General features: G+C 41.3%; 1 protein-coding gene across 2 annotated transcripts in view; it reads right to left on the reverse strand.

Annotated features, from left to right (window-relative positions):
• Window positions 1–12,356, reverse strand: part of ASAP2 (ArfGAP with SH3 domain, ankyrin repeat and PH domain 2) — a 107,873-nt gene that overhangs the window by 29,043 nt on the left and 66,474 nt on the right. For both annotated transcript variants that reach the window (XM_056856097.1, XM_056856096.1), the window contains exons 8-11: window positions 12,111–12,186; window positions 10,504–10,590; window positions 5,778–5,881; window positions 5,592–5,661 (exon numbers count right to left, since the gene is read on the reverse strand). In XM_056856097.1, the coding sequence (XP_056712075.1) occupies window positions 5,592–5,661; window positions 5,778–5,881; window positions 10,504–10,590; window positions 12,111–12,186 (337 nt within the window). The remainder of the gene's footprint in view (window positions 1–5,591; window positions 5,662–5,777; window positions 5,882–10,503; window positions 10,591–12,110; window positions 12,187–12,356) is intronic.

The raw sequence follows: 12,356 nt of genomic DNA on the forward strand, positions 1-12,356 counted from the left end.
AAGAATAAAGGCGTTTTCAGTTACAAGTTGCTCTTGGAAGGGTCAACCCTCCTGCAACTGAGTTACTGTACATCCAAGGTATACCCACAGAAATTCACAAAACAGGTGAGTACTGTATTCAGTTGTGTGTGTGTGTTTTAAGATAAGTAACAGGAAGTGAAAGCAACTGGTGTAGAGCCCTCTACACGATAAGGGTTGGGTTAAGTTGCCCCTTCCTAGCTTCAATACGTGTATTGAGAGAAAGATGTGAGACTCCAGAAACATTTTGGTAGTTCACATACCATGGATGGATAAACATGCCATAATTCTGAAATTCCACATGGATGTCCCTCTGTAAGCACAAGTACACCTCTCAGGTGCTCTCCTGAGGCATTAGTGTAATTCTGAGAAAACATGAGGCCATTTTCCTGTGGCCACATTTTACAGACAGCTAGAGCAGGGTGTCAGATATATGGCCTGCGGGCTGGATCCGGCCCCTGAAGAGCTCTTATCCGGCCCACAAGGCCCACGAGCCGCTCTGAGCCAGACCTTCGGGTTGGGGAGAGCGGGGTAGAAATGTAATGAATAATAATAATAATAATAACCACCCCCTCCAGTCTCAATCTGGGCTGGCAAGGCATGGCTCGCCCCCCCCTGAGCAACATTTATGTCATATCTGGCCGGCCCTCGTAACAAATAAGTTCGACACCTCTGGCACAGAGTTCATGTGCTTTGATAGTAAGGTGTGCTTGGCCTAAATCAAAGCTGCCTGTATTCTTGCAGTGTGTCCAGCAGGGCAGGGAAGAATCATGTGGTTCTTGTAACATTAGACCTGAGCATTACAGGTTACGTTTGGCTGTCTGTGATGTTATAGCTGATCTGCAAGGCTAGAGATGGTTAAATAGTTATAGCCACTGACAAAACTAACATTAAAAGGTACGTATAAAACGTTGCCGTAGAAACACAAGACAGAGTCATTCCAAAAAGATCCCTTGACAGGAAAAATGTATATAGTCCGTTGCTGTTTTCCACACATAAACAGTATTAGTGGCACGTTTTGACAGTAAAGCCAGATTTTTTTCCAACGAACGGAGAAGGAAAACGCTGACAAAAATTATGAAGTCTCTTTCCTTCCTTCCTATCTCTCTCTCAAATTAAAAAAAAAATTCTAGCATCTATTCTTGATGAGCAAAAGCATTTTTAATCTGAAGCAAAACTTGTGTAAATATATTCACACCTAATCTGGAACCAGGTCAATGTCTCTTCTAGAAAGGAATATTAATTGAACACTTTAGACCAAAAACCTAACTCAAATACAGTAGGTATAAATGGAAACAACCTGCAGAGCACAATCATAGTTTTATCTTCCAGCTAAAAAACAAACAACCAAACATAAAGTTTATGAACCAAAATAAGTAACAAGACGATGGCCTCTTATTTGGCCAGACTTTCCATGGCCGTTAATTAGGAGCATAACTCAGAGGGCTCTGTTGCATCAGTAAGTCAAGTGCTTAGACCAACTGCTACATCAGTGCAAAATCCCAAAACATTACACCACAGAGACATCATGTCAGGGCTGCAAACAGAGAAGTCAGTGCCTGTTAAGAAAAGCATTCTTCAAACACAGCATTTCTTCCTCTTTTTCTCTTCCAGAGAATGGAAGGTTCCTGTTTGATTCCTTAATGTATAAGTCAACATCACTTTTCTTGGTAACAACAGCCTTTTTTCAGAGTACAGCAGCTGCCTTAACAATTGAAAAGAGAGAAGTACACCAATGATGGATCGAGGCAAGAATAATGGCCAGAGCTCATGTTTACACACTAAAAGTTACCACTGTGTGCTACTTGCAGGGACAAAGTCCACTGACAGCAACAAACTCTGTAATCTGCCTCTAGTCATTACCAATAGGTATGTGTGTGTGTTGATAGGCAGCTAAACAATGTGAACACCTCATTTAGACCATGAGCCCCTAAGATGGTGAAGGAAGAGGAGGAGAAGGAGGAAGAAGAAGAGTTGGTTTTTATATGCCTTTTAAGGAGAATCAAACCGGCTTTCAATCACCTTCTCTGCTCCTCCCCACAACAGATACCTTGTAAGGTAGTTGAGGCTGAGAGAGCTTGGAGACAACTGAGACTAGCCCAAGGTCTCCCAACTGGCTACATGTGTAGGAGTGGAGAAACCAACCCGGTTCACCAGATTAGAGTCCGCTGCTCATGTGGAGGAGTGGGGATCAAACCCAGTTCTCCAGACTAAAGTCCACCGCTCCTAACCAATACACCACTCTGGCTCTCTAAACCAGCAGCTGAGATGGCAAGCTCTAATGGCCTCTCCCGTTGGCTTCATCCTCCTTTCCAAATCACCAGCCCATGCTGCTTTCGGTTAACAGGAGACAGAACCCAGGACAGGGCTCAGTCTCCTGCTTCAGTGCCAAGCTAGCAAATCATCGCAGAATGCATGGGAGGAAGCACTGGCTCACATGGCCATAAGGCAGCACAACATAACCCCCCCCACACACACACACACACAAACACTCTACAGGGTGTGCCCCTAAAAACTACCAGTCATTGTCTTCACCTGGCTGCTGCACTTCTAAGAACAATATGCCAAGCATCTATTCTCAGTTCTGGGCGAAGGGCATCTTGTGATTCGTGGGTATTATCATCACGTGCCCAGGGAAGCAGTACCAAAATACTTTCTAACTTCCTGTCTCCCTGGGAAGAGACAGGAAACTGGAAGCCCAGTTTTCGTCCTGCCTTGGTTAGGGTGGCAGCGTAGTATTTGAACTCCGATCTTGAAGATTTTTTCCTTCACCCCTTTCCGTCTCAAGTCTGTCTTGACCCTTTTCATTCGTCTCCCTCTCTTGTCGTTTGCGATTTTTTCGCAATACATTCAGTACATGAGGTGTTAGTCACTGTTGTTTTCATGCACATGCATCTTACCCATATTGTATACACTGAATTTATTGCACAATATTAATATAGTAACTTGAAGAGGTGCAGCTTTTCCTTACGGTAACTATGGGGATATTTACAAGGCAGTTATTTGGGGGAAGAGAGCTCTACATTTCTAATCCATAAAGTCCATAGCCCTTTCTGGGCCTCATTCCCCAAGTGTGGCACCTGCCCCAGCATGATGTAGTGGTTAGGAGCAGTGGACTCTAATCTGCAGAATCGGGTTGGATTCTCTACTCCCTCCACATGAGCAGTGGACTCTTAATTTGGTGAACCAGATTGGAAAGGAGATTGTAAGCCAGTTTGATTCTCCTTAAATGGTAGAGAAAGTCGGCATATAAAAACAACTCTTCTTCTTTCAGAAAAGTGGGCAAGGCCCTGGCCTGTTAAGGCTTGTGGTTGGCAGGTGGTTCCCAACTTGAAACAGGAGCCACTGAAGGAATGAGTAAGCAGCAGGCTTCATGCCCCGGGCAGAAGTAAAAGTGGGTCTTTTGCTTTGTGGTAACTGCAAACATGGCTCTGTGGGAGCCACAGAGTGACTACGATTGGGCTAGGAGAAGAAAGACAAAGCCACAGTGTGCAAGTGTCTATCTTCTTCATCCTTTGCACAAGTCATCCACCAGCAAATTAGTTTCTGTGCAATTAAATAACACAAAATGCAAGCAACTGTGAACAAGATGCATAACCCAACACAAAGATACAGAGATGTACAACTAGTACAAGAGGACAGGAAGGAGGCAATGACCATATTTTCTCCATAAATAGGATGCAGAAATTGGGATGCCTAACGTAGACAATTGGAAAGTGACTCTGGAAGGTTAGAAATGGCACCAAACCAGAAAAGTACTGAAATTCATGCACTGTGACCCCAGAGTCTGATTTGAGATACGGCTCGATCCCAGAACATCCCAAGGAGGGAGTGTTTCTAAGTTTCTAAGCATGTGTTCTGTTCCTTTCATTCCCCACTGAGGCACCACAACCACACCAAGGAATCCGGCATTTTTAATCTAGTATTAAGGTCACCTCATGGGAATGAAACCCTGGCAACCTCGTACCTCAACAGCTCTTTTTTCATAATAACCTTTACAACACAGGCATTACCAAAGAAAATAAACCATTTTGAGCCACAACACGTGGTCAAAGATTGTAAATGACCATACCAAGTTACAGAAGAGAAGGAAGCACTTTTAACAGCTCTATGGCCCAGAGCAAAGATGGGATGTTGGGATGAGTGAGTGTGTTTGAAAGTTTAAAAGCCATAAAAGAGGCAACTGAGTCTGTCTGTCTGAAAGAAATTGAGGCATGTCCTGAAAGGAGAAAGATGTACCCAAGTAAGAAATTCAGGGCAAGCAACAGCTGTTGGGGGGGAAACCCAGTCACATAAAAATTAACATTAGCTAGCTGGTGACCCTTGGTAGAATCCATTGATGTTCCAAAACAATATAAGATGGATTCTGAAGATGAAAATGAATCAACGTATTACCCACAAAACACAAATTTATTCTTATTGATATGACCCTGTCTATTTGTATAATGATGTTTGTTCTTGCATATAAGATGGAAATCAGGAGGCCTTTGGTCCATATTTAACAGCTGGTAAAACACAAGACTAGCAGCCTTTTAGTACTACCTTGCAGGTGAGTTTCATGGAGAATGCATTTTGAGATTCAGAACCACTGGACTGCACAAACTCAGGATGATACCCAACAAAGAAGTAATTGTCAAAGGAGGCTTATCAACTGTGTACGCAGGTTAAAATTTCTTTCCATTTCTTTTCTCAGCTGCCTTAAAAATGTTAACCTCAGAGAAGCTTAGAAGGCACTAATCTATTAAATTAGCATATGTCATATTGGGGGAGGGAGACACCTCTAGACATATTTAGACCTTAGTAAGGAAATACTTATATCCAGAAAGAAAGAACACTACATCTATTCATCTTTAAAAAATGGCACATCTACCTAAGGATGCTTCATATTTTCTGATCCATTTCCAAAGGAATGGAGGCTACAACCCTTACTCTTAACTTTTCTTTCCAGTTTGGAGAATCGTTGCCATACTCATTGACTGAAACCTTTTTACAAAATACCTTGCTTTGCAAAACGTAATTAAAATCCATCTGACAGGGCCATTTCACACATGACAGCTTTCTTACCCACCCTGACATCAATGACATTTTTTCCCTACGGCTCCTCAACAATGATTTGCAGATTGCATGGGAGTAATCCACCCATTGCTGCATGTAAAAAAGGCTGAATTAGCATCTTTCACTCTAGTTCACTCTGCATTTTTTTAAAAGCCCTGTGCATTAGAGATCCAAATGCGATGCCACCATTAACACAGCATTTTTCACAGAATGTTTCTGATAACTCCGCGTACCAATTGGCAAGCTCATTATTTTTAACAACAAAGTAAAGCATTTGGTTGTTTTCATAATCCACCAGCAGCATACTAAAGAAAGGTTTTATGCCAAGATTGTTTAATTCTCACGGCAATTTTGCCAAGTTGCCTTTACAAAAAAAAAAGTTATCGTTATCTCAACAGAACATACCCTGTAAAGACTCTAGCTGATTCCAAACTATAAATATAGCTGCAGCCTAATTTGGCTTTTTTTTTGTATTAGCAACAAGCTGTGTGTATAGAATACTATAAACAAATACTTACTGTACCATGGGAAATGGTAAGGAAACCATTTTTAACTGTGCATTTCCTCTTCTGCCACACTTTTCTGATTCTGGTTTTAAAAATGAGAGACATCATGATCTAAATTTTGGTGTAACTGGAATTAAGTCTCACAAGAACACAAGCTGTCTTCTACCCTTTTAAAGCAGCAGTCCCTCTGACACATACCCATCACTTTTCTTATAGAGGCTCCCATCTCTCTCCGTGCCATGCTCCTTATTTCCCTGAGGCTGGTGTAAACTGTACGTGGTACTCTGACGGAGCTGAGAATCCTAAAGAGGCGAAGAAAACCGGTTACAGCAAAATGCTCTGCCCCTGCCCAGTTGCAGCTTCATCTTCTCAGAATTCACCCCATCATTTTGCTTCTTGTTCATTACAAGAGATCAGATAAAATAACTGCACATTTCCGAGACTTGCTTAAATTGCAAACAATGCCTAAGCAACTTTTGCTTTTTCTACCGCCTGGCAAAAAAGAGCCATTTGAAATCCAGACAACATCCATACCCTTGAAACTCCCCACCTTCACAACTTCTTTTTCCCAGCTGTGAACAGTATAATGAGCTAATTCCATAATATTTGTTTTGACTGCCTTCAAGAGCTTCTTTCAAATACCGTTCCAGACTTCCTACAAAGCTCTGCTCTACCTTCCATGGCACCAGCCTACATATCACATTCCAATAATAACTGCAGACAAGTTCCATAGTTCACTGAGCTAATGATACAGTGCAATTAAGGAAAGATCCCATGACCCCATTTAGCGCACTAACACAAACATTTAGCAATTTGTTTCCCAGAAAAAATTCACACCTGTAACAATGCTGCAATCCTGTTGTATACACTTGATGAGTTTTCAGGTAACATCCTTTAAAAACCAAAATGAGTTAAGCTATGAAGAATCTCACCAGATCCTTCAGGACAGTCTAGAAACTGAAACTATTAAAACGAATGCTCTGATTCCTGAAATTTCGCCTCCTCGTCAGCGAATCCCACTGATTTAAACACGGCTTGCTCCATCAGTCAAGCGCATCCAGAACCAGGGCTTTTAAACTATGGCAAACACAACAGGCCCCCACAGCAGTCTCATTTTCTTAGAACGTTTTTCCTCGTAAACCATATTTTGCATAAATGGAAACAGAATACATGCTATTACAGCCAGTTAATAACTGCATAACTGAAACAATATATGACACTAATCTATATACAAATGGATTTGCTGAACATCCTACACAACACAAAGAGTTCTGATGGAATGCTAGGTAGAGAAAAGCCAAGCAACTGGATTTTAGCAGAATATTTTTTTTCACATTTGGCTTGTATCCAATTTCCACATTTGGCTTGTATCCAATTTCTAGTACGTATTAAGCAGCCAGTACATGTTCCAACAATTTAGAGAACACAAAGCAGGAGAAAGAACTGGGCAGACACTTTAGGAAAGCAACCCTAGTTATTTGAAATGCACATACAAATCAAGCAATGTACTACTTCAAAAATATTAAAAGGACTTACTCTCCTAGACTTCGGTCACAAAAGGCAAATGCATTTTAGAAAGAAAAGAAGATCAGTTATGGTATAAAAACATACAAGACAATGTACCAGAGGAAAACATTAACAGGTTATATTAAAGCTGTACTATGGATTTGTGAGTGTTCTTTTGCCCATGCACTCAGGTTTGAGGACCAGTAGCCAAGATATCACACATTAGATTCCATGCTCAACACTGATAATGTTTCATTAATGTTCAGGATGGTTACGTTGTCCTGTCCTTTCAATAGAGGCTTAATGGGTTCAAGTAGACTGCTCAAGCTTTTTGTGGAATGGAGGTAAATAACATCACTTGATGAATAGGATTGCCAGGTCCCTCTTTGCCACCGGTGGGAGGTTTTTGGGGTGGAGCCTGAGGAGGGTGGGGTTTGGGGAGGGGAGGGACTTCAATGGCATAGAGTCCCATTGCCAAAGCGGCCATTTTCTCCAGGTGAACTGATCTCAATCGGCTGGAGATCAGTTGTAATAGCAGGAGATCTCCAGCTACTACCTAGAGGTTGGCAACCCTACTGGTGCAATCAAGAACTGAAAGCCATCTGAAATATATTTTTATATCTACCAAGTAGAAAATATAGAATACAAGCAATACAAAATTAGATCCAAGGTTCTTTCTATCTGCTTTACTTCTGGATTATAAGCATTGCTCAGACAAAAAGGAAGTATGCTCCTAAGACCCCTTGCCTCAACCTCTGCCTCCTTCAGTACCTAAAGCCACAGCCCAGCAAAATTATATGCGCATGTGAAGAAGTACTGCACATGTGCTGGTTGTATCTTTGAATTTTTCACCAAGCACTTCTCAAGGTTCAGACAACTTTTCACTTTAAGGTACTATTCACACGAGGGTTGTTTCACACTGCTGAGTGTTTGGATTTTCAGCACTTAGTTTGAAGTAGAAATGAAACTGGGCTTCTATATGGCACTTAATATAGCTCTATAACCTCATTAAAATCCATCACTATGAGAAAAATTGTATTGTATGCTTATTTTAATTTTATTTATTTATACTCTGCTTTGCTCCCCAGCAGGGACCCAAAGTGACCTATCATGTCTTTCTTCACTCCTCTACCTTATCCTCACAACAAAAACCTTGTGAGGTAAGTTAGACAGAGAGAGAGTGTGTGACTAGCCCTAGGTAACCTAGTGAGCTTCCATGGAAGAATAAGAATTGAAACCTGGTTCTCCCAGCTGCTAGTCCATCAATCCAGCCACATGCCAGGCCCTGCTGTAAGTACCCTTCAGAAAATGTCCTACTTCTCCCTATGATTTTCTTTCTATTCTGTTGTTTTTAGGCAAATTAATTACTTCCTTTTTACTTGGTGCTGGCTGATTTTCTCCCAGGACTCATGGAAGGTGGAGGGCTTAAACATTTTGAGCACACTCTTGAAGGGGAGGGGCAAAGCTCCTTAGAAGCCAGCGTGACCCCGTGCCGGCATAGATGCCACCTTATCAAGGAATAAGGTGGCACCTACGCCGGCATGGAGGCAAACATGCTGGCATTCAAGCATTGCCAGTTCCCGCCGCTAGCACAGCCATGCCAGCAGAGATTTTCCAGAAGGGAAAGCCTGCACCGGCATGGGGGGGGGGTGTTCCTGGGGGAGGAGCTGCCGTTAGGCAGCTTCCTCACCCCTTTCGCTCTGGGAATGCCCTCTCATTGCGGAAGTGCTGTCCCACCTTTTTTGGTGGTGCGGCCCTGTTGTAGGCAATGGGGGATTTCTCCCCTTTTTTCTATTTTAATATTTTTAAAAGCCTTGTTTGCTTCTGCAGCAGCCGGGAAGCCTCTGAAGAGGCGGTGTGGCTGCGCCGCTCCCAGCTGCCACGGATCTAGCCCCCCCTTCAGGACTGGGCTGCCCGTTTATATTTTGTAGCTAGCCAAAGACACTGGTCATAATTTTTATTGTTAATTACTACATAGAAATTATTAAATAACAATCATACATTTTTGTTTTAAAGAGCAATTGTTTCAGCAAGCTACAAAGTGCAAAAGTAAGCCTCCTTCCCCACACCCCAGGGAAGATTTTACAATTGATTCACAAATACTCAAGAAACCAACAGACCCATGGAAGAACAGGAAGTACTTAATTATGCTGAAAGGTGAAGGAAGGCATGAATATGTAAAGCGGCAGCAGCTCAGGGAAACCTCAGCTATGCACTGACTGTTGACACAGCCTGGCATTGCAATAACATTTTAAGTTTTAAAAAATCTCCCAAAAATCAGATCTGAGAAAGACAGAAAAACAGCACAGAAAACAGAACAATGAACTGCCAACAAATTCATCAGAGGTTTATAAAATTATGCATGGTATGGAGAGAGTGGATAATACCAGAATGCGGGGTCATCTGCTGAAGGGTGAGAGATTCAAAACAGATAAAAGGAAGTATTTCTTCACACAATGTATAGTTAAATTGTGGAACTTCCTGCCCCAGGATGTGGTGATGGCTGTCAACTTGGAAGGCTTTAAGAGGGGAGTGGACATGTTCATTAACCTACTGTTCAAGCACACTCTACAAACTAAGGCACACAAGAGGGAGCAGGGATCCTTTTCCTTATCTTACGCATGTAAGCAGTCTAAAAAAAATATTAAAATCTACAGTTGATGGAAGAATTCTGGATCCAAGAGAAAAATAAAAAACGTACAGCTGGAAGGGACCTCAAGGGTCACCTAGTCGAACCCTCTGCACCACACAGGAAATTCATAACTACCTTCCTCCCCCAGTAAGCCCTGCTCTATGCCCAGAGGAAGTCAAAAAACCTTCAGGATCCCTGGCCTATCTGGCCTGGAGGAAAATTCCTTCCTGACCCAACTTATTGTTGTTATTATTATCTTTGTTTATATGCCACCGTTCTCCCTAATGGGGACCTAAAGCAGCTTACATCGATCTGTTCCTTAACACCTCAGACACGCACTTAGTGGATCCAGAAATTGGTCACACTATCTGAAAGAGTACTAGTCGCAACGTCATGTTTTGTTTCCACAGGGCGCATTTTCTAATGCGTCCCAATTTTGTTTGTATATATACAATTTGTTCAAGTGTGATTCTAAAACAAAAATTCACTATCTAGTTTACAGGATGTCCTTGAACAAACTGCATCAGTATGACATTGAACCAAAAATGCTTTTCACTTGTATGCATCTCTGGGAACCATTCCAAAAGCCATCACTTGCATGCAAAACATGATATTTGAACTCTCCCTGAGTAATTCAAAGAATCCACAGTTCCGGTATACGCTTGGTAATAGCTTCATGAGAGGGAAGCAAGGAAGTCTCCATTGCATGATTTCCTTTTTAATGCCAATAAAGGCTTTCGTATTCATAATATTTCCATTACAGAAGTTATCACCCTACATGCTCACCTCTTTCTGATCAACTTGAAGTGCAGATTTTAAAATATCCCTAAGTTGAATTAATTGTTTCCTTTCTTCATCTTGTGCTTGCTTGATCTGAAGTGGAGACATAATCAAAATTCAAAATTAGATGAGTGCTGCTTGCCACCAATGCACAATTTGGCTGGTGCAGACGTAATGTTCCTCATATCTTAATCATGGCTGGAGGATTATGTGTCCTCTTTCCTCCCTTCTCTTTCTATACCTCCCACAGCCTTAATCACAGCTTATCCAATTACTTAAACTCTTACTATTCACAACCTCCATAAAAAATTCCCAAGGCGGTTTACAACAAAATCAATCAAAACAATCAATATCAACAAGAGACTAAAATCAAAGAATCTAAATAGCAGCAGATAATAAACACACATCTACGTCAGAAAAGTACAACATTAGAATCGCAAAACATACCAGTGTACTAAAAATATAACAATAAATACTAATATAATAATTCAATAAATGACAACACAATAGCAGAAATACAGGGCAAGGGAAAAGGAGAAAGAGAGAAAACACACAGTTCAGCAAAATGCATGGGGGAGATTGACTTTTTAACAACCTTGGCTCCAAGCACAACACTGTGGGAGGAAGATTCAACAGCGACCAGAGAAAAAGCCCATCTTTGGTTACCATGTACTTTACTTCAAAAAAATGGGAATATACAGAGTAAGGCCTTTGTAGAAGATCATACCTGAAGGGCAGGCTCAAGTGTTATATCAACTCCAATATAAACTGAAGTTAATGCTACCCACAGGTTACTCTTAGCCAGAATATGAAATTGGAATCTTAAAGTGGTTATAAAATCCAGGTTAAGAGAGAAACTGGCAGTGATCGTGGTTAATGTTGATGTCACAAGGCGGCAGGAGGGTGTGCCAGTGGTAACTGGCCCATGTGAATGTGGTAGAATCATAGAATAGAATCACAGAGTTGGAAGGGACCACCAGGGTGGTAGCTAAGTGCAGGGTAGGCATGGTCTCATAATCTACTCCTCTCTCAAGGTACAAATGCTGACATAGGCAATCTTTTACCTATGGTTACACCAGGATCCATATCTTGAGAGTACCATTTCCTAAACTGTCCAATTACACTTATAAGTGATGCATAAAGCATAACATTATGAGAAAAGCATGAGGAGTAATTTCCATATCACTCACGATGGGTAGCCGTGTTAGTCTGTCTGCAGCAGTGGAAAAGAGCAAGAGCTCTGAGGTTACAAAAGAGCAAGAGTCCAGTATCTGAAGAAGTGAGCCGTGATTCACGAAAGCTCACACCCTGCCAGAAATTTTGTTAGTCTTGAAGGTGCTACTGGACTCTTGCTCTTTTCCACTGCTACATATCACTCAGACCTTCAAAAAAGTACTGAATGTTAAATCCTGCAATAAATCTAAATAAACTAACACGGTATCCCTATTCATACTTACTTAGAAGTAACTCCTATTAAAATAATCAGACTAAAGTAGTGTTCAGACTGACATGCAAGTTTATTTCGCAAAATATGGCTTCGATGAAAATGGCAACTTTTTTTTAGTAGAGTTAAGAGTCCACATTTTGCAAATCCCACATGATTTTCTACTTACTGTGTGAAGGTCTGTGGACAACTTTTCTATTGAAGGTTTGAGGCTTTCAACAGCTTTCAGACCATCCTGAAAGAAGCTTTGGAAGAAAGTAACTTAAAAAAAAAGGAAACTGTAAAAAATTAATTTAAAGTGCCTGAATTTTGCTGAACAGACAAGGCACAAAAGCTTTGATCAATATATATGTTTATGCACTCCATGACGGACAGATGAAGAGAGGAATTCTGTGAAGGAATTTTATAACAAACA

Source organism: Euleptes europaea, chromosome 10 (assembly GCF_029931775.1).
Source record: "Euleptes europaea isolate rEulEur1 chromosome 10, rEulEur1.hap1, whole genome shotgun sequence".
Lineage (NCBI taxonomy): Eukaryota > Metazoa > Chordata > Lepidosauria > Squamata > Sphaerodactylidae > Euleptes > Euleptes europaea.